The sequence below is a fragment of the Sparus aurata genome, unplaced genomic scaffold (assembly GCF_900880675.1).
Source record: "Sparus aurata unplaced genomic scaffold, fSpaAur1.1, whole genome shotgun sequence".
In the NCBI taxonomy this organism is placed as follows: Eukaryota; Metazoa; Chordata; class Actinopteri; order Spariformes; family Sparidae; genus Sparus; species Sparus aurata.
In genome coordinates this window covers 77,264-95,499 of record NW_022045135.1, presented here as the reverse complement: position 1 = coordinate 95,499, position 18,236 = coordinate 77,264, and the positions used below count along the sequence as shown (strand labels likewise).

Genomic DNA, 18,236 nt, shown 5'->3' with positions numbered 1-18,236 from the left:
AATTTCCGTCAGTTTTCAGTGTTGCCTGCAAATTGCCGCGTGCAGCCGCAAACCTGAAATTCCACGCCAATCTACAGTGCCACATACTGACGAAAATCCCACTTTTCATGCAGTGTGTGTGTGTGTGTGTCAGCGCACCTGCGAGCTTTTGGTAAATATGAACCGTTACGCGTGACGTTACTTTCACTGTGGAAACATTCGAGCCGAAGTCTAAGTGGAAAAAAAGAAAAAAAAAAGATTTGCGAGGTGTTTTTTCTTGGCAAATCTATCGATCATGTTCCCCTAATGACCCCAATGCATCGTCAAAGAAAAAAGAGAAAGAAGGGGCAGCTGCGTGTGTGTGCGTGTATTTTAACCTTTATATATATCCATTGTAGATAGAGTAGGCCTGTATAAAAGGAGGAATGTGATTATTTATACAGTTTAAACATGTAGCCAACAAATCTTTTGTAGTAAGTTTTGCAACCACTGCCATGGCAGATGAGGGAGAAGAAGACAGGGAGGGACAGGGCAGCAGACCTGCCAAAAAGAAGAGGGTCCATGTCCCCTAGAAGTTTTAGAAAACATTTCAAGAACAGTGGCCATGCTTGCGACCTGCGTCTATATTTTCTTTATTAAAAGTATTGTAATCAAAAATATAGGTTTTATTGTTTTTTTATAACTGATTTCCAGCCAGTGAATGGGGAAATTGCAAAAAAAAAGTTACAAAAGTCGCACAACACAAGTGGTACTTAATAATAATAATATAATAATAATATATTTAATTTGTAAAGCACTTTACATTTAGATAAATCTCAAAGTGCTACAGGAAAAGCACCAATACAAGAAAAACATTAGTAGAAGAAAAAAAAGAAAAAGAAAAACACCTGAAAGTCAATAGCAACTTAGTGGTCATAGGCTCTGCTAAAAAGGAAAGTTTTAAGTCCTTTTTTAAAGCATTCAACAGTCTGTGGTGCCCTCAGGTATTCAGGGAGGCTGTTCCATAGACGAGGGGCAGCAGAACAGAATGCTCGGTCCCCTAAGGTGTGGAACTTAGTCCTGGGGGGCTGGAGACGGTGAGAGTTGGTCGAGCGGAGGGGTCGAGATGAGGTTTGTGGGGTTAGCAGTTCTTTAAGATAGGAGGGGGCGTTGCCATGGACGCACTGGTGGGTGAGGAGGGAGACCTTGTAATCAATCCTGGCGGAGATGGGAAGCGAATGAAGTGAATGGAGGATGGGTGTGATGTGTTCATACTTTTGCACTCTCATCAGGATCCTAGCAGCACTGTTTTGCACATACTGAAGCCTTTGGATGCTCTTGCTGGGTGTTCCAATCAGTAGTGAATTGCAGTAATCCAGCCTGGAGGAGACAAAGGCATGGATGAGCTTTTCGGCATCGGGAAAGGAGAGTGAGGGTCGGAGTTTGGCAATATTTCTGAGGTGATGGAAGGAGTTTTTGCAGAGACGTTTGATGTGAGCCTCAAAGGTGAGGTGAGGGTCAAATATGAGCCCAAGGTTAGTGACGGATGTGGAGAGGGGGATGACCTGCCCGGAAAACGTGATGCTGGTTATGGAGGATGACTGGATCTGGTGAGGGGTGCCAACAAGTATGACTTCTGTTTTGGAGCTGTTTAACTGCAGGAAGTTGTGCTTCATCCACACCTTAATCTCCTCCAGACAGGTGGTTATAGTAGAAAATGGTGATGGTGAAAGCAAAGTTGCAGAGGGGCTTGAGTCCATTTTAATGTACAGTTGAGTGTCATCTGCATAACAGTGAAATGAGACTCCAAAGCGATGGATGATCTGGCCAAGGGGGAGCATGTAGAGTGTGAAAAGGGTGGGGCCAAGGACAGACCCTTGAGGGACCCCACAGGTGACAGTGTGTGTCCCTGATCTTGCACCTCCAATGGAGACGTACTCTGTCCTGTCGGTGAGATACGAGTGGAACCAGTCGAGAGCGGTGTCAGTGAGTCCGATGGTGTGATGTATCCGGTTTAGAAGTATACAGTGGTCAACAGTATCGAATGCTGCAGACAAGTCAAGGAGGATGAGGAGAGAGAGGGAGCCAGCATCAGCCGTCATCAGCAAGTCGTTTGTGACCCTCATCAGAGCTGTTTCAGTGCTGTGGGCGGAGCAGAAACCAGACTGAAACCTTTCGAAGAGGTTGTTTTGTTTCAGGTGATCCTATAGGCGGGCAGAAGCTGCTTTTTCTAGTACCTTGGAGAGAAATGGAAGGTTGGAAATGGGCCTGTAGTTGGCAAGGATTTCAGGGTCCAAGGAGGGTTTTTTAAGGATTGGTCTGATTATGGCAGTTTTTAGGGCAGGTGGAACATGGCTTGTATGGAGTAGTTTATCACTGTGGTGATCAGAGGACTAATGATAGAGATGTTTGTTTTCACCAGGGCTGTAGGAAAGGGGTCGAGGGCACAAGTAGAGGGTTTCATCTTCCTGATGATGTCCTCAACCTCTTGCTGTGAGACTTCAGGGAAGCAGTGGAGAGGCTGGGAGATCGCAGACTGTGGGTCAACAGTCAGGATAGGTAGAGTGGAGAGACAGCCAGATAGGATGGCACGGATGGAGTCAATTTTGGAGCTGAAAAAGGCCATGAAATTGTTGCAGTGTTCTTTTGTGGTTTCTATGTGCGGGGCTGTTTGTGGCTTGAGGAGATGATTAATGGTGGAGAATAGCTGCTTTGAGTTTCCAGTGTTCTCTTTTATTATGTTGGAGTAAAATTTTGATTGTGCTTCTTTGAGGGATTTTGAGTAGCCCCTTTGATGTTCCCGATAGGCTTGTTTATGCACAGTGAGTTTCGAAGCTTTGTAACGCCGCTCCAAAGCGCGCCCAGCTGTCTTCATTTTCCGCAGCTCGTTAGTGAACCAGGGTGTTGAACGGGAGAAACTGACTGTTCTGGTCCTAACAGGTGCATGGAGATCCAGGATGTTACTCAGGGTTTTATTATAGAAATCCACAGAATCACTGGCTGATGAGAGCTGAGCAGAAAGAAGGCACTGGAGGTCCACAGTCAGATTTTCTTGGTTGATGTTTTTCAGGTTCCTAAAGCGGAGTAGGTGATTTTTCTTAATATGGGGGGATGGAAATGGTAACTCCACGGAGATGACCTTGTGGTCAGACACGCCCAGGTCATACACCTGTAGATTGCTGATAGGGGCAGAGTCCGTGATGACCAGATCGAGAGTGTGCCCCCTGGTGTGAGTGGGTACATCAACATGTTGAGTGAGATTGAAACAGTCCAAAAATTGAAGAAATTCAGCGGCAAGACAGCAGGAGGGGGTATTCAGGTGGATGTTCATGTCTCCCAGTATAACTGTATTGGCAGATGTTGTACAGAATGATGAGAAGAGGTTGTACATCTCTGGAATGAAAGCTGAGTTTGGTTTGGGTGGACGGTAGATGAGAAATACAGTCATGAGGAACGGAGGCCCACATCTAAACGCAAGACATTCAAAAGAGGACAGTTCAGTTAGAGGCAGGGGGGCAGATCCCGCTCATCACGGTAGATGACAGACAGACCGCCACCACGGCCTGTGCTGCGGGCTTTCTGGAGGTAGTGGTAGCCAGGAGGACAGGTCTCATTTAGAACAGAAAACACATCTGGTTTGTGCCAGGTTTCAGTGAGGCACATTAAATCCAGATGTTTGTCCAGGATGTGGTCATGTATGAGACAAGATTTGTTAGTTAAAGATTGTGCATTAAACAGTTCAATTTTGACATTAGGACGAATAGTAAGTCTCTGGATTGGCTGAAGCATCCTAAGATCCACTCCGCGTTTTCTGCCCCGTTCTGTGACTCCAAGAGGGGCAACAGCATACTGATGACGTGATTGGGATGCGACAGTGCACGCAGCTGACCAGAGGGATGGGATTGAATGGCCGGACTGGGAGTAAACAAACTTTCGACGGGAGCTCCTGTGAATGTAACGGGGTCGGGGAAGTAGTCCAAGATTTTTGATAATTGAGATGCACACTGGAGTGGTGCAATTGTTGAATTTCCTCAGTTGGGCGGCAGAGTAATTCAACATCATGCCAATTGCGAAGGGTATCCGTCTTGTCCGTCTTGTCGCCGTTAGCCGTGGACACGGGGTAACAACAATCCTCATCGGCAGTACGACAGGAGGAGGCGGGACCAGGAGACCAGTCGCTCTTGGTGGAACGAGAGAAAATATATTAAAATATTTTGACAAGGTTGGCAGGTCTGTACCAGTCACCTTTTAAAGTAATATATTACAGTATTACTGTCTGGGTTGAGTAATATAGTACTTATTACACTACTTCTTACTTGTTACTTTCAGAAAAATGCCCAAATAACCTTTATAGAATAATTAAATAACCAAGATGTTTTTAAATAACTGAATGTCCTTGGACTCAGTGATGAGCAGACGGAGGCTCACAGTCTGATATATTATGAGATGGGAAAACATATTTTTAATTGTATTCATATGAAATACAACACAGCAGACCTGTACCGTCTATAGTGACATGACAACACAGAAATCTTCTTCTGTGCCTTTTTTATTTAAGTCCACAGAACAAAGAATGCACGATGAGATTAAAGAATGTAAATTAAAGTGCGCTCTGAGGATTAAGCTTCATCATTCGGCCTGCAGGCAGGCAGGAGGTGCGTTGTGGTTGTGGCCTTGTTTTCAAAGGTACCGTTACCGGCGGGTCTGAACCTTCTGATCCAGTTTGACTCAGGAAGGTCGGCGGTGGCTTCAGTCTCTGTTTACCAGAGAGACTTTCTCACAGCATCCGCACCTTCAACATTTTCCTCTGAGGTTTTTGTAGTTTAGTGTTTTCAGGGTGTGTTTATGTCTCAGATGGAAAGTTATTACTATCAGCTATATTCACCCAGTTCATTTGTATTGTTGCAGGTTTGCATGTTGGAGTTCTGATGCACAGTGGGGGGCTCACTGTCATGTTGAGTAATGAGTATTTGAGGATATTGAATGGAACAAGTGACTGTTTGATTGTGCAATGTTGTGTTTTTTACATTACAGGGAAGCGGTTTGTTGGTTTGTTGAATATGAACATTTCCGTCTCTCTTTCTCTGATCAAACTTTTTAAAGAAGGCAGTCAGTTAAACTATAAACCAAGATTCTGTTACTCCACTTCCTATTTCTCACGTAAACTGCTTGCACGAATATATATTTTTTAAATGTAATATATTGTTTGTTGCTAGCTGGCTGTTTTACTGCTTCCTGTTTCAAAGTGAACACTTTGTGTTGTGTTTCCCATCCACCCCATGATGTGGTGGTCAGCCACAGGAGTACATTCAGCACTGGACTAATCCCATGAAAAAAGTGCTTTACTTTTTTTGTACAGAGAAACATGTGTCCTTACTGTGCATAGGACAATAAACACTTTGAATCTTCAAAGAACAAGAAATCTCAAGTACTACAACATTTAAATAAATAGCTCACTTTGATTTTTCATGGAAAATTAATGACTACATTCAAGAAATGTAAAAACGGTTTCAGATTCAAAGGAATCATCGTGTATGAAAGATGTATGGAAGCCCATGTATCTAGATGTGCATCAGATCATCTTATAAGGGACAGATACACACCCCTGATCAATAATGTTTAAAATATATCATACAAATAACTTGTGGTGTTGCTGCTCTTTAATATAAAATGTATTCATAAAATCTTTGAGACGTTCCTGCTGCTACCTGACGTACACGTTGCTTCATACTTTGACCTAGGTAAGTATTAAGTAATTATCATTTATTTGGATGATACAGAAACACATGTTGGACCAACATTTAGCAGCTAATGCTAAAGCCAATGCTAGCCTGTCAGTGTTAGCTTAGGTAGCACATTGAGCTGAACAGTGAGACTGTATTTCTGAGGCTACACTACTAAGTAGTGTGAAGTTGATCTGTTTGAACGGAGCACAGAAAGCTGGTCAGACAGGAGGTGCGTCGTGGCTGTGGCCTTGTTTTCAAAGGTACCGTTACCGGCGGGCCTGAACCTTCTGATCCAGTTTGACTCAGGAAGGTCGGTGGTGGCTTCAGTCTCTGTTTACCGGAGAAACTTCCTCACAGCATCCGCACCTTCAACATTTTCCTCTGAGGTTTTTGTATTTTAGTGTTTTCAGGATGCGTTTATGTCTCAGATGGAAAGTTACTATCAGTATCACTATCAGCTATATTCACCCAGTTCATTTGTATTGTTGCAGGTTTGCATGTTGGAGTTCTGATGCACAGTGGGGGGCTCACTGTCATGTTGAGTAATGAGTATTTGAGGATATTGAATGGAACAAGTGACTGTCTGATTGTGCAGTGTTGTGTTTTTTACGTTACAGGGAAGCAGTTTGTTGGTTTGTTGAATATGAACATTTCCGTCTCTCTTTCTCTGACCAAACTTTTTAAAGAAGGCAGTCAGTTAAACTATAAACCAAGATTCTGTTACTCACGTAAACTGCTTGCAGAAATATATATTTTTTTAAATGTAATATATTGTTTGTTGCTAGCTGGCTGTTTTACTGCTTCCTGTTTCAAAGTGAACACTTTGTGTTGTGTTTCCCATCCACCCCATGATGTGGTGGTCAGCCACAGGAGTACATTCAGCACTAGACTAATCCCATGAAAAAAGTGCTTTACTTTGTACATTTCGGGTGTATATATTTCTGTTTTCACATTGTTTGCATTCTGTGGACAACAAAGGAAGAATTTCATTGTACAGAGAAACATGTTTCCTTACTGTGTATAGGACAATAATCACATCTTGAAAAAAACAAGAAATCTCAAGTACTACCACATTTTGATTCATGATGGAAAATTAATGACTACATTCAAGAAATGTAAAAACGGTTTCAGATTCAAAGGAATCGTCGTGTATGAAAGATGTGTGGAAGCCCATGTATCTAGATGTGCATCAGATCATCTTATAAGGGACAGATACACACCCCTGATCAATAATGTTTAAAATATATCATACAAATAACTTGTGGTGTTGCTGCTCTTTGATATGAAATGTATTTATAAAATCTACTAGGTGTTCCTGCTGCTTCCTGACGTACATGTTGCGTCATACCTTGACCTGGGTAAGTATTAAGTAATTATCATTTATTTGGATGATGCAGAAACACATGTTGGACCAACATTTAGCAGCTAATGCTAATGCCAACGCTAGCCTGTCAGTAGCTCCTTTTAGATAGAAAAGGGGGCTCACTGCCATGAGTAATGAGTATTTTAGAATACTGAATGGAACAAATGACTGTCTGATTGTGCAGTGCTCTGTTTTTTACATTGGAGGGAACTGGTTTGTTGGTTCTCTGATCAAACTTTTTAAAGAAGGCAGTCAGATAAACTATAAACCAAGATTCTGTTACTACACTGCCTATTTCTCACCTAAACTGCTTGCACAAATATATTTTCGTAAAATGTAATATCATATTCTTTGCTAGCTGGCTGTTTTACTGTTTCCTGTTTCAAAGTGAACACTGAGCCTGTACCATCCTCCACCCAGTTCGCAGTATGTCACCCATCAACAGGAGTGTTGGCGCGGTGAAATGTGCTTGTTGTAGGTTTTCTACTTGTAGAGTTAAAGACAAAAACACAAAAAGGAGGTCATTAGTGATTTTTATGAGGGCAGTTTCGGTGCTGGGCGGGGGGGGGGGAACCAGACTGAAAAGGGTCATAAAGGGAATTTTGTGTTAGATGTGTATGTAATTGAGTGGCAACTACTTTTTCAAGGATTTTGGATATGAAAGGTAAGTTGGAGATGGGGCGGAGATTATTGTAGTTATTGGGATCTGAGCCAGGGTTTGGATCAAGTGATCCTCCCACATCTAGTTCACTGTTCAGCTCTGTACTTCAGGCTGCAGGAGGACACTCAGTTGTTCTGAGCACTTGTATTGATTTGTGTGGTGACTTGGCTGTTGGGGAGCTGGAAACACTCGAACAGTAGTCAGCTGTCACACCGTCATAATCCCCTCCACCTCCTGAAATGAAAGTCAGCTGATATACATGTACTGTGAACATGATAGGACGTGTAATGTAGAAATGTCAGCAAGACTTATGACACATAGACATTTGAAGGTAGCTGCTTCTTGGTTTGCAGAAGTGTAAAATGTTAACATTTTATTCTGGCGACTGAGCTGATTCTGGTGGAGAGATGAGGTAAACATATATTTCATAAAACAGATTAAACAGATGAGGTCAAACATGAAAACAGTAGGAAGACAATATATTTGTGTATGCAGTGCATCTAAAAGGATTTGCAAAAACAAAAACGCATTTCATTTTATTTAACGTATATGTGTTTGGGGTTTTTTTATGACCAGGTTTGTTGTATGAAAGTGTTAATGTAATAAACTTAAAACTTTGGGGTTTGAAAAAGGGAAGGATCGAAGAAGTAAAGACAATGAGAGGTGGAGCAACGAGAGTGTCAACGTCACATTTTGTATTTCTTCAAGTGGAAGTCACAGTTTGTCAGAGACACAGAGCTGCAGTCCAGATGAATCTCTGTCTTTCTCTCAACAACTGCATCCATCAGATTTTTCTCAGCAGAACAGCAGAATCGCATCTGAACACTGGTGAGTACTCAGTAACTTTATTAGTCAGATTGAGTTTAAACCACAATCTGATTTTTTTCATATCTAGATAACAATTAATACGACAACAACATAAGATCTGTGGAGTGAAGACTTTCAGTTGGTTTCACAGAAAGATTCTAAAAGTGGTTGGAAATAAATCTGCAGCTCCTTCCTGTGAGGGCTCGCCCTGTGTCAGGAGGTTCAGATAACAAGTAGTTTGTGTATTTTAATATGTTCTTATTTTTATGAAGGTTTAAGTCATGAGACTGATCTGTTGAATGTTGTCTGTCCTCTTCAGCTCACTGAGGCGACGTCCAAATGATTCTTGTGACTGAAATAAAGTCAACTCACTGAGGAGGAGGACTTCTTCCTGAACTTTATCACCTGAGGTTTGTTAACACTGACTCTGATGGTTAAAAGGGAAATGGTCACCTTTGTGTCATAAAATAATGATCACGTGTCTGCAGGTACATTTAAACAGTTATTGGTAGGTGATTTTCCACATGAACTGGTTTTGGGCTGTTGTTCTTTAACATTGGAGCTGGTCTGACTTGAGCAGCAGCAGCAGTCACTGTAGTAGCAGCAGGGTCGTATTAAGACCTCATTGTGTCCCAGGGCAACAACATTTAAGTGGCCCCTGATTTACTAAAACGGATGTAAGTACGAAAGTATGCTCCTGCTGATATCCTGATTATTCATTTTCATACGAGCACAGCTTCTGTTAAACACATTAACATCTTCTGAATTTCTTTTTGTGAACCAACAACCTTAAAGTTTAAACTGCGTCTGTGATTTTCTCTCTGTTACCTGTTTAACAAACAGCTGCACATTAAGAACAAACCCAGTCTGTATTTTTACTGTCTTTATTCTGTGTTGGCTCAGAGGCACAGGAACCTTTTTAATCGCAAATGTGTTGGTATATTTATTCAGTATTTCATCTGGATTCAGTGATGTTCTGATGCGCGCAACTTTAAAAAATAACATCCGTGTCACCTCCCGGGCTGTCTACGTACATGATGGAGGTGGGATATTTTACCGTTTAAATATAAACTTCTTTGTTCAAAATGTAGTGTTGTACTACTCGAGACCGGTCTCAAGACCATTTTTTTAGATTCTTGGTCTTGTCTTGGAATCGTGGGCATTTTCACCCGGCCTTTTTGAACGAGACCAGTCAAGACCACCGCTGATAGGCTTTTTGTCCATGCCTTACTGATAAGAGTGAAAAAGGACCCTCTAAAAGAACAGCTAATAACTTAAAATCATTGGTAGTGTAAAGATTTTGTCAGGTCAATTCAGTTTTGATAACATGAACTTTTTTCAAGAAGTGAAACACGACAAGTTTGCTAAGATTTGAGATTTGTTTCATTCATTGTGCTGCTTTGAAAACAACAGAGCAACGATTGTTTTAGTGCATCTTAATAGGGGAATCTATGATGTATAGATGTACACATTTTCTATTTTTATGTAACTTTTAAAAAAATAGGAAATTAATAAGTTCATGAACTGGTCCATCATTTAGCCAAGATGTGAATGCTTATTGGTTATCGGTCGCCATGATTACTGATAATCCGTGTCAGCCCTGGAAAAAAAACCACATCATTCGACTACTACTGTTCTCACCTACATGGTTCAGTGAATGGGCAGCAGGTGGTGTATGATGGATTAGTGGGTTTTCTTTTTTTAAGTGTGTCTTGAGCCCATTGAATCTGCCAGATATGATGCTCACATTATAGTAACATAGCCCACAGTTTGACATGTCCAACCCAAAGTCTGACACCCTTCAATCACAGATTCAGCCATGCTGATACCTGTGTGACTGTGGATGAGCTCCAACCTGAGGAATCTCTGTAATACTCTGCTGCTACCCCGCTGCTGTCTGCACTGACGAAGCAAGAAACAAACATGAGTTGATCTATTTGTTCTAAATGTGGTACTGAATCAGCCATAACAGATAAATATTTAGCACGTCTGATTTCCTCTGCTGTCACTTTAGTTTTCTCAACCATTAATGGAATAAATGTCCTCACAGTTGAAGACCAGTAGGACGGCTTACATCTGCCCTCACTGCCATGTTTCTCAATGTGCTCCATTAATAAGAGGTCACACTCTGCTGTCAATGTCAACAGTCCACAATTTTCAGTATGCACCTGTCAGGGTTAAACAAACAGTGACACAAACTGAAGACACAAACAGGAAGGCAGGTAAACGAACAAATGGTGAGCTTTATTAAGTAAAGCTGTAAACCAAGTGGTGACAAACAGTAACTAAACAGAAGGAGCAGGCGAGACAAAGACCAAAAACAAAGAACTGCAAAAATATAAAAACTAAATAAACAAAGGAGGTGTTGGAATAAGAGGCAGGAACACAAAGACACAAAGATACAGGACTGAACTGGACTGAGACTCATTACACAACAAACAAACTGATCATGAGAGAGGAGTACAAGAACTTACATACTCAGAGGGTGATTGACTGATGGGACATAACTGAACACAGAAAAAAAGTGGAAACGGGACAAAACATGACACAAGGAGAGAACTTCAAAATAAAACAGGAAACAGCTGACCCACAAACTCAAACCATGACAGCACCGACCCCAGCAGTTTGTTGTCCCGTCAGAATGATGATCCTCACAGTCCCAAATATATATAATGACATCAACACATCTGAGGAGCTCTTTAATATCTGACTATGAATATCTAACACTGTTATTACTAAATACCATTATAGCTGCTTTGAATTGTTACATGAAGCCTGGACATGAACTCAAACTGAAATGAGTGACAGTGTGAGTGTCATTGGAAGTGATATAACCAAGTGTTTTTTAACATGACACAGACAACTAACAGGTTAGTCAGCAGAAGAGTCAGTCAAGTGAACTAACAAGCTGTTGTTGGTTTTTTCCAGTTCAGCCTGAGCGATGGACTCTGAAGCCAGCAGGGCGATGAAGGTGGCGGCGCTCGGCCGACCTTTCAGCCTCGGGATGCTGTACGACTGCCGCAAAGATTCACTCGTCCCCGGTAAGGATTCACATTTAAACATCATTAATGCATCAAAACAAAATATTCAATATGTAAAGTCCTTCATCTCTACTCTTATAGCAACTTCTCAGCAAGGATCAGGCTCATATCAGAGTCATGAAACACTTTTTCATGTCTGCTTGTTGGTTTGTTTGCAGTATCTACTGAGTGAGTACAGTTTAATGCAGATAAAAGGGACCATTGAGTCTTGATGGAGGTATGCTCTCTACTGAGTGTCATTTTAGTGATTTTTGTAATCACTGACTGGCTGTTTCTTGCTGCACCATCAGGTATTTTACTTTTCTGGTTTGTTAGAACAAACACAGGAGGGACAGTGACACAGTGATTATGAAATATGAGCCAGATGCAGTCAGAGATTACATCTGAACAACAGAACAACAACATCTGTGTCCAGACCGAACATGTCTGGGTTAGACTTCCTCCAGTCAGCGTGAAAAGCACATCGCTGTCATAGTACAACAGAAGCCATTCCCCCAATTCTAAAATAAAATAATGTTACACATGTTCTGTTCTGTAGGTAGCCAGAGGCTCCTGTAGGTTTGGTGTATAGATGTAGCAAAATTAGATAAGGTCGATCAATCTTTGCAAAATAAAATATTTTTTATATAAATATGATATATAAATATTAATTAGTATATTGTAAGTAGGCTATTACTATCTCTATATTATTGTCTTTACACTGTTCCTACCTCAGTACTCTATTATTTATTTGTTTTATTTTATTTTATTATAGTATCTCTTATTTTTCCAATCATGTATATAATGTTTTATTGCATTGTGTTTTTTACTATTTAAGTGGTTAAGAGACAATGGGCTAGGACTGAGTTTCCATGGTGATTAGTCAATACTGACTTAAGTGACTCGCGCAACCGTGTTCAATTTAGTGAGTGGCTCATAATGACTCAAATCCTTAAAAGGAACCGTATTTACCAGCTCTACTCCAGGGCTACTGAAAGTTTCCTGACTGTGACTGCCCATTACATTAGTGACAGTGAATTACTATTTGTTCTTAGCATTTGTTAAAGATAACTTTCTTTGCCAAATAAATGAAAAGCATGTTGGAACTAGCAATATCTCCTCTCTTGCAGTGCCAGAATCTACCTACTTTTGACCTAAGACTGTCACAATCATGTATCAAATGTCAGACTGCGTCATTCTTTCAGTTTTAACCTGACTATACAAGACATAATTGATTTTCCTAATGATCAGCATATACCAAACCGAACCGCGGTTGGCTGTCCAGCTTGGGTGCAATAGAGCAGTGATTCCCAGCCTTTTTTCCTTGAAGCCCCCCTTGCCTGTGTTAGTTCCCGAGTTTACCCCTGTCCAGGAGGCACTCAACCAGCTCTCCGTTTAAAGGGTTAGATCCCTAAACATACAAGAGGTTGCTTAAAAACTGGGAATCTAAATAGGGATTGCTTAAGCTGGTGGTGAGGAGACTCACCTAGATTCTAACTGCCTGAATCCGAACGTTTACCCTGCTTCCTCTGGTTTGGCACCTGACATGAAGCCGCGGCCACCAATCATGCCCCTGATGGCAGCTCTCCTCTAAATGATCAGTGCACTTGGTATGGTGCTAGGTTTGATTTTAAGAGCTTTTGGTAAACCCTAAGGGACTGTTTAAATTTGGTATGCTAGAGTAACCTTTAAGAACCTTTAAGATATTATGCACACTTAACACCTGACTTTTACTTCCATCAAAGAGACATAAAATCAGTATCCACTACTTTAACTTTAACTATATTATGTAGGTTTTAATGTATAGATTTTAGCAAGGGCAAAGCATACAGCGCAATACTTATTTCAATTACTATCAGTCATTATCAAAAATACTTATTGATAAATCATAATACTGTAAATAACAAATTGATTTAAAAGAGTTGAGGTCTGATTAGAAATACTTAAATTTAGGTGAGATGGAGAGGGTCAGGTCTATCCATGGCTTGCCTCTCCCCTCCTGCTGAAAGTCCAAGTCCTTGAGGCAAATCACCACCCCGCCTGAGGTCTCTCAATTTCCCCAAAGTCCAAACTTCACGCCAGCAGAGTGAACAAAAGTACTCCAATATCCCAATTATAATCCACAGCATGTTGGCAAAAATGGTTAATCCGTTGTGCTCTTAATTCCTTCGTCTGTTTCTGCTGAAGATGTCTTTGAGTCCTTTCTGCGATGTTTAGGCTGCTCACATTCTCCGTCTCAGGTGTTTCTTCAAGGATTGAGCGAGTGGAAGAATGAACTTTGCTTCGGACAGTGGTACGGTTCTATGTCCTTATTAGGACATTTTCCTACCATCTCTCCGTTCAGTGACTAATAGTTCCTTTATGACGGCTAACAATTTCGTAATGATCTAACATGACTCGGTCGCGGTCTGTGCCCGTGCCCAAAGCGTGATCAGTTTTCGACACATCCTTTTGGCCTCATGTTGACCCGATCAGTTCTTTAACACTTTCTCATGACCTCAGCTCAACACTGTTTCTTTACTGATTATCATTAGATCTCTAAACTTCAACACATTGTTTTCAATCATAGTTACCCATTACACATCCTTCTACTTTGCAGAGTTAATACTTAATCAAAAATGATCATCAGAGACGGAACGACAGACAAAGCCTTGAGTGTAACACTTCCTCTTTCTCACAGACACATCGTGTCGCCATTTCCTCTTTACTTCCTATTTCAACATACCTTTAATGAAATGGTTTTATTGAATTTAATGAATTTATTGCAAACACATTGCAGCAGTTTAAATTTTAAAATATATTTCAGAATCATTTCAGGACTAAGTATAATGTCCCTTTCTTGTATTGTGTCTGGCAGGAGTGTATGAATCTCAACTTTTCTGACACTGTCTCCGTGTCTGTATACATACTGGTATCCACATTAGACAGGAGTAAATGGATCTCAACTATTTAGACACCTGTGTCCAAGACAAGCCAGCCCCCCCCCCCCCCCCCCCCCCACACAACCTAAATACACTCTAATCAGAATAAGTAAGTGATAAAAATGATTAATTTCAAACTTTTATTTGCAAAAATAAACAACAGTTGTAGGTTTTTGCTCTTATTCTCCTTATTTTACAATGTATTATAGATAAATTTTTTCCTTTTTGTGTGATCAGGTGTATCACTAGGGTTGGGTGCCGAACCCTGTACTTTTACCGGTACCGACCGAAACACGTCGATATTACCGAGTATTGGTTCATGTAAAATTAAATGGTGCCAAATTTCGGTACCTGAACGCACCTTCATGGGCGTCAGTAAGAGCGGAAGTTGCGGCGTAACATACATTGCATTCTCTGTCAGAAAGACAACAAATTTGTCTTCAAAATAAGAGCTTTACATTGTACCCGATTGGAGTTTAGAATTGGGTTCTCAGCGAAAGGCTTTTAATTTGAAAGTAGTGACCTGTATTAGCTTGCTGCTACAACAAGAAGCGGACAACGAAGACAGCTACAGAGATTCAGGAGATGCTAGCATCTCCTGGATCTCAGCGGCTGTCCAGTTGCTCATCTTAATGTCCGCAGATGAAGTGATGGACTGACTGATGTGATCAGCTGTTTCCTGGTTTTAAAACTCCCCAGCTGTTGCTCGCTCTATAGACACATATATACATAGACACCTCATTGAACGTTGGACCGTACGTCAACGTCGCCGACATAATGGAGGAGGCAGCTCAGCCCCGTGAACTAATACGAGTCAATGAAGTGAACTTTATAAAGCTCACTTCTACTAAGTGCCATAAGTTAATGCTTCTCATTTACACATTCACACACGTACGGATATATTCAGGAAACAGATACGAACCAAAAACAACGTAACGTTCTCTGATGACTATAAACATGAACTACTCCTTATATGTTCAGTTTACAGGTCCGCACCAAACCACAATATGTATCTTTATGATGTTTTTACAAGTTTTTATAGATGCTAATATATGTAACGCTGTTACTGTGATGATACATGACAGTTAGATATTTAATCTGTGTACAGTATCATATGTTATAATGTTCTTTCATGGATTATATCTCTATTCTGCTGAAAAAAAGAAAGCAGGTTCACTGCTGCTGCAGTTTCTTATCTTGATTTGCAGACTTTGTTAATTTTTTGTCACCGTGATTGTTATTATTAGTACCATCAAAAATCCCGTCAACAAATATTGAAAATTCACAAGTTTTGACTATTTTTTTTTATATACAAAATGGCTTTAATTACCACACATATTCGCATAAAAGTACCGAAAACAGGTACCGATATATACCGGTACCGATTCGCAGGTACCAGGTATTGGTACCGTATCGGTTCAAATGCGAAAGGTACTCATCCCTATGTATCACACACAAACACACACGCTCACACAGTTAAATTTTTGACCAGAATAGGCCTACCAGAGAACAGAATAGTCCTACCTCATAGGCATGTTGGTAATAAATAGCATAATGAATTTTAATGTGGACCAAAAATGTGTTTCATTTCGGATTATACAGAGTTTTGATTGTCCAGTTGGGTGTGTTATTGGGATTTTATAAATTTAATGTGCACAGATATAATTTTGGTAACCCTCACAACCTCAGAGCAGACAAACTTGTGCGCACCCCCTGGGATCTCTGGCGCTCCCCTGGGGGGGGCCCGGACCCCAGATTGGGAACCACTGCAATAGAGCATCACACTCCAGACTTCAGCCGACCAAGTCGGCTAACTTCCAGTTTAGCGCAGAGCCAACTTGGGGTTAAGATGTAATTGGGCGGCTCTTTTAGACTAAATTTTATTGGACGTAATTGCGCAAAATTCTGACAGTAAAACAAGTCATTTAGCGAGGTTGTGCGGCTTTTATTAACATTTTACTGACACATCTTTCACAATGTGAGCTTTTGGGGAAAAGGGCATCCCAGACAATGCTGTCTGGGTGTGTGTGTGTGTAAGCAGCCAATTACTCTTTAACTGCGATCAAATCACAAATAAAGTTACCTTACTTTACCTTACAGGATGATGTATTTACACGGCTTGGCCATGACAAAAACTGGCTTTAAAGGGATAATTCTGGTTTTTTGGGGTGGGGTCATATAAAGTACATATCTATAGTCGCTCTTTTTCCTTCCTAAAATCTGTAACAGTTCCAGTGTACGTCGTATAGAGAAAATTCACACCGCTTCACATCGCCATCAGACCAGCCTTGGCACTACATTTTCTCAACTGTAGAACCTCCGTATCCCTACGCATTAGCGTAACTGGGCAACAGCTGATCTGCGAGCGGCGGAATACAGCTGAGGCCCAGTTGCTGGATGAGAGGTTTACTTAACAATTTCAGACACAGACGTACAGGGCTCTACAGTGCGAGCATTTCACTCCTATTTGCCCATCAAAAAATGTGTGTGCGAACCGGGAAAATTATTGCGGCGCACAGTGTGCGAGCAAAGGTCTCAAGTTACCGTCACAACCTACTTTGACTGCGCTTGTTAAAAAAATTACAATCCTCTAGCTGCAACGCACCAATCAAAGTAGTTTTCTGTAATGACGCAACCAGTGTCACGGGAGAGGTGACAGGTCAACGAACGGACTGTGGTGAAGTTAGTTTCAGTTCGGATATTCAGCGGATAGTCACTCGACATTACTGCCCTGTGTTAGCAGCAGGAGGACGGGTAGCCGACAAGACCCAGTTGCTATGGACGCTCCTAGCATCACAAGCTGACAGAGGAGCAAGCAGAGGCGGTGTGACGGAGGCGTGGCTGTCCAGCGGGGCGAACAGCTGGGCTGGAGAACGCCGCTTCCCTTCGTCCGACTTTCCAATGTCCAAAGTATACATGCTGTAGTTTTTTTATCCTGCACTGTCCCAAGCCACTGAAACTACATTTTGTTCCCATTGAACTGTAAAGTGCAATTCGAAAAGACAATAAAAGAAAGTCTAAGTCATTAAATTACTCGACATATATATACTAATACAAAAAATAATAATAGTTTTTTCAATATCTTCCATGTCATGTGACCCAGTGACTCCAAACCAGCTGCTGATTGTATAAATAAACTGGACGAATAAGACACACCTCTTTTGATCATATTTGAGTGATTCCTCTATTTTATATGAATATTCATATGTAGAAATTATGATTTTTTTCTCAATAGCTTCCATGTCATGTGACCCAGTGACTCCAAACAGCATCCAAATCTTGTTCCTAAGTGGGCCAAATAAGACAGACCTCTTTTATTGTATTTTAGTGCTTCCTCTATTTTATAGGAATATTAATATGCACTTAGACAACTGACATCCTTTGTGTTTAGTACATATTGGGTACAAAATTAAATGAAAAAAATGAAATCTCTGTCATTTTAATCAATTGTTTTGTGCTGCCTGAAATAAAAAAAAAATGAAATCAAACACTGTAAATCATTTGTTTGTGCTGCCTATTTAAGTGTGAAGTGTTCGATAAATTGATAAATATTTTTTGCGCTCCCATATATGTCTTTGTGCAGATATTTTACTTTAGGAGCACATTTGCTCGTTGGGAAAAATGTCAGGGTAGAGCCCTGAGACGGTAGAGTCTCCGTAACCCTACGCATGAGCACCAACTGTGTAGGGATACGAAGGTTCCACGGTTGAGAAAATGTAGTGTCAAAAGAAAGGCTGGTTTGACGGCGATGTGAAGCGGTGTGAATTTCTCTATACAACT

At 41.0% G+C, this 18,236-nt stretch overlaps 1 protein-coding gene across 2 annotated transcripts in view; it reads left to right on the top strand.

The window, feature by feature from the left end:
* Positions 1-8,866: 8,866 nt before the first annotated feature.
* The window catches only part of LOC115577935 (uncharacterized), a 21,098-nt gene continuing 11,728 nt past the window's right edge, over positions 8,867-18,236 (top strand). The window contains exons 1-2 of one of the 2 annotated variants that reach the window (XM_030410790.1): positions 8,867-8,925; positions 11,444-11,556. In XM_030410790.1, the coding sequence (XP_030266650.1) occupies positions 11,457-11,556 (100 nt within the window). In that variant the 5' untranslated portion in view covers positions 8,867-8,925; positions 11,444-11,456. Of the gene's footprint in view, positions 8,926-11,258; positions 11,557-18,236 lie in introns of those variants that run through there. The other variant, XM_030410791.1, reaches the window with a different exon arrangement.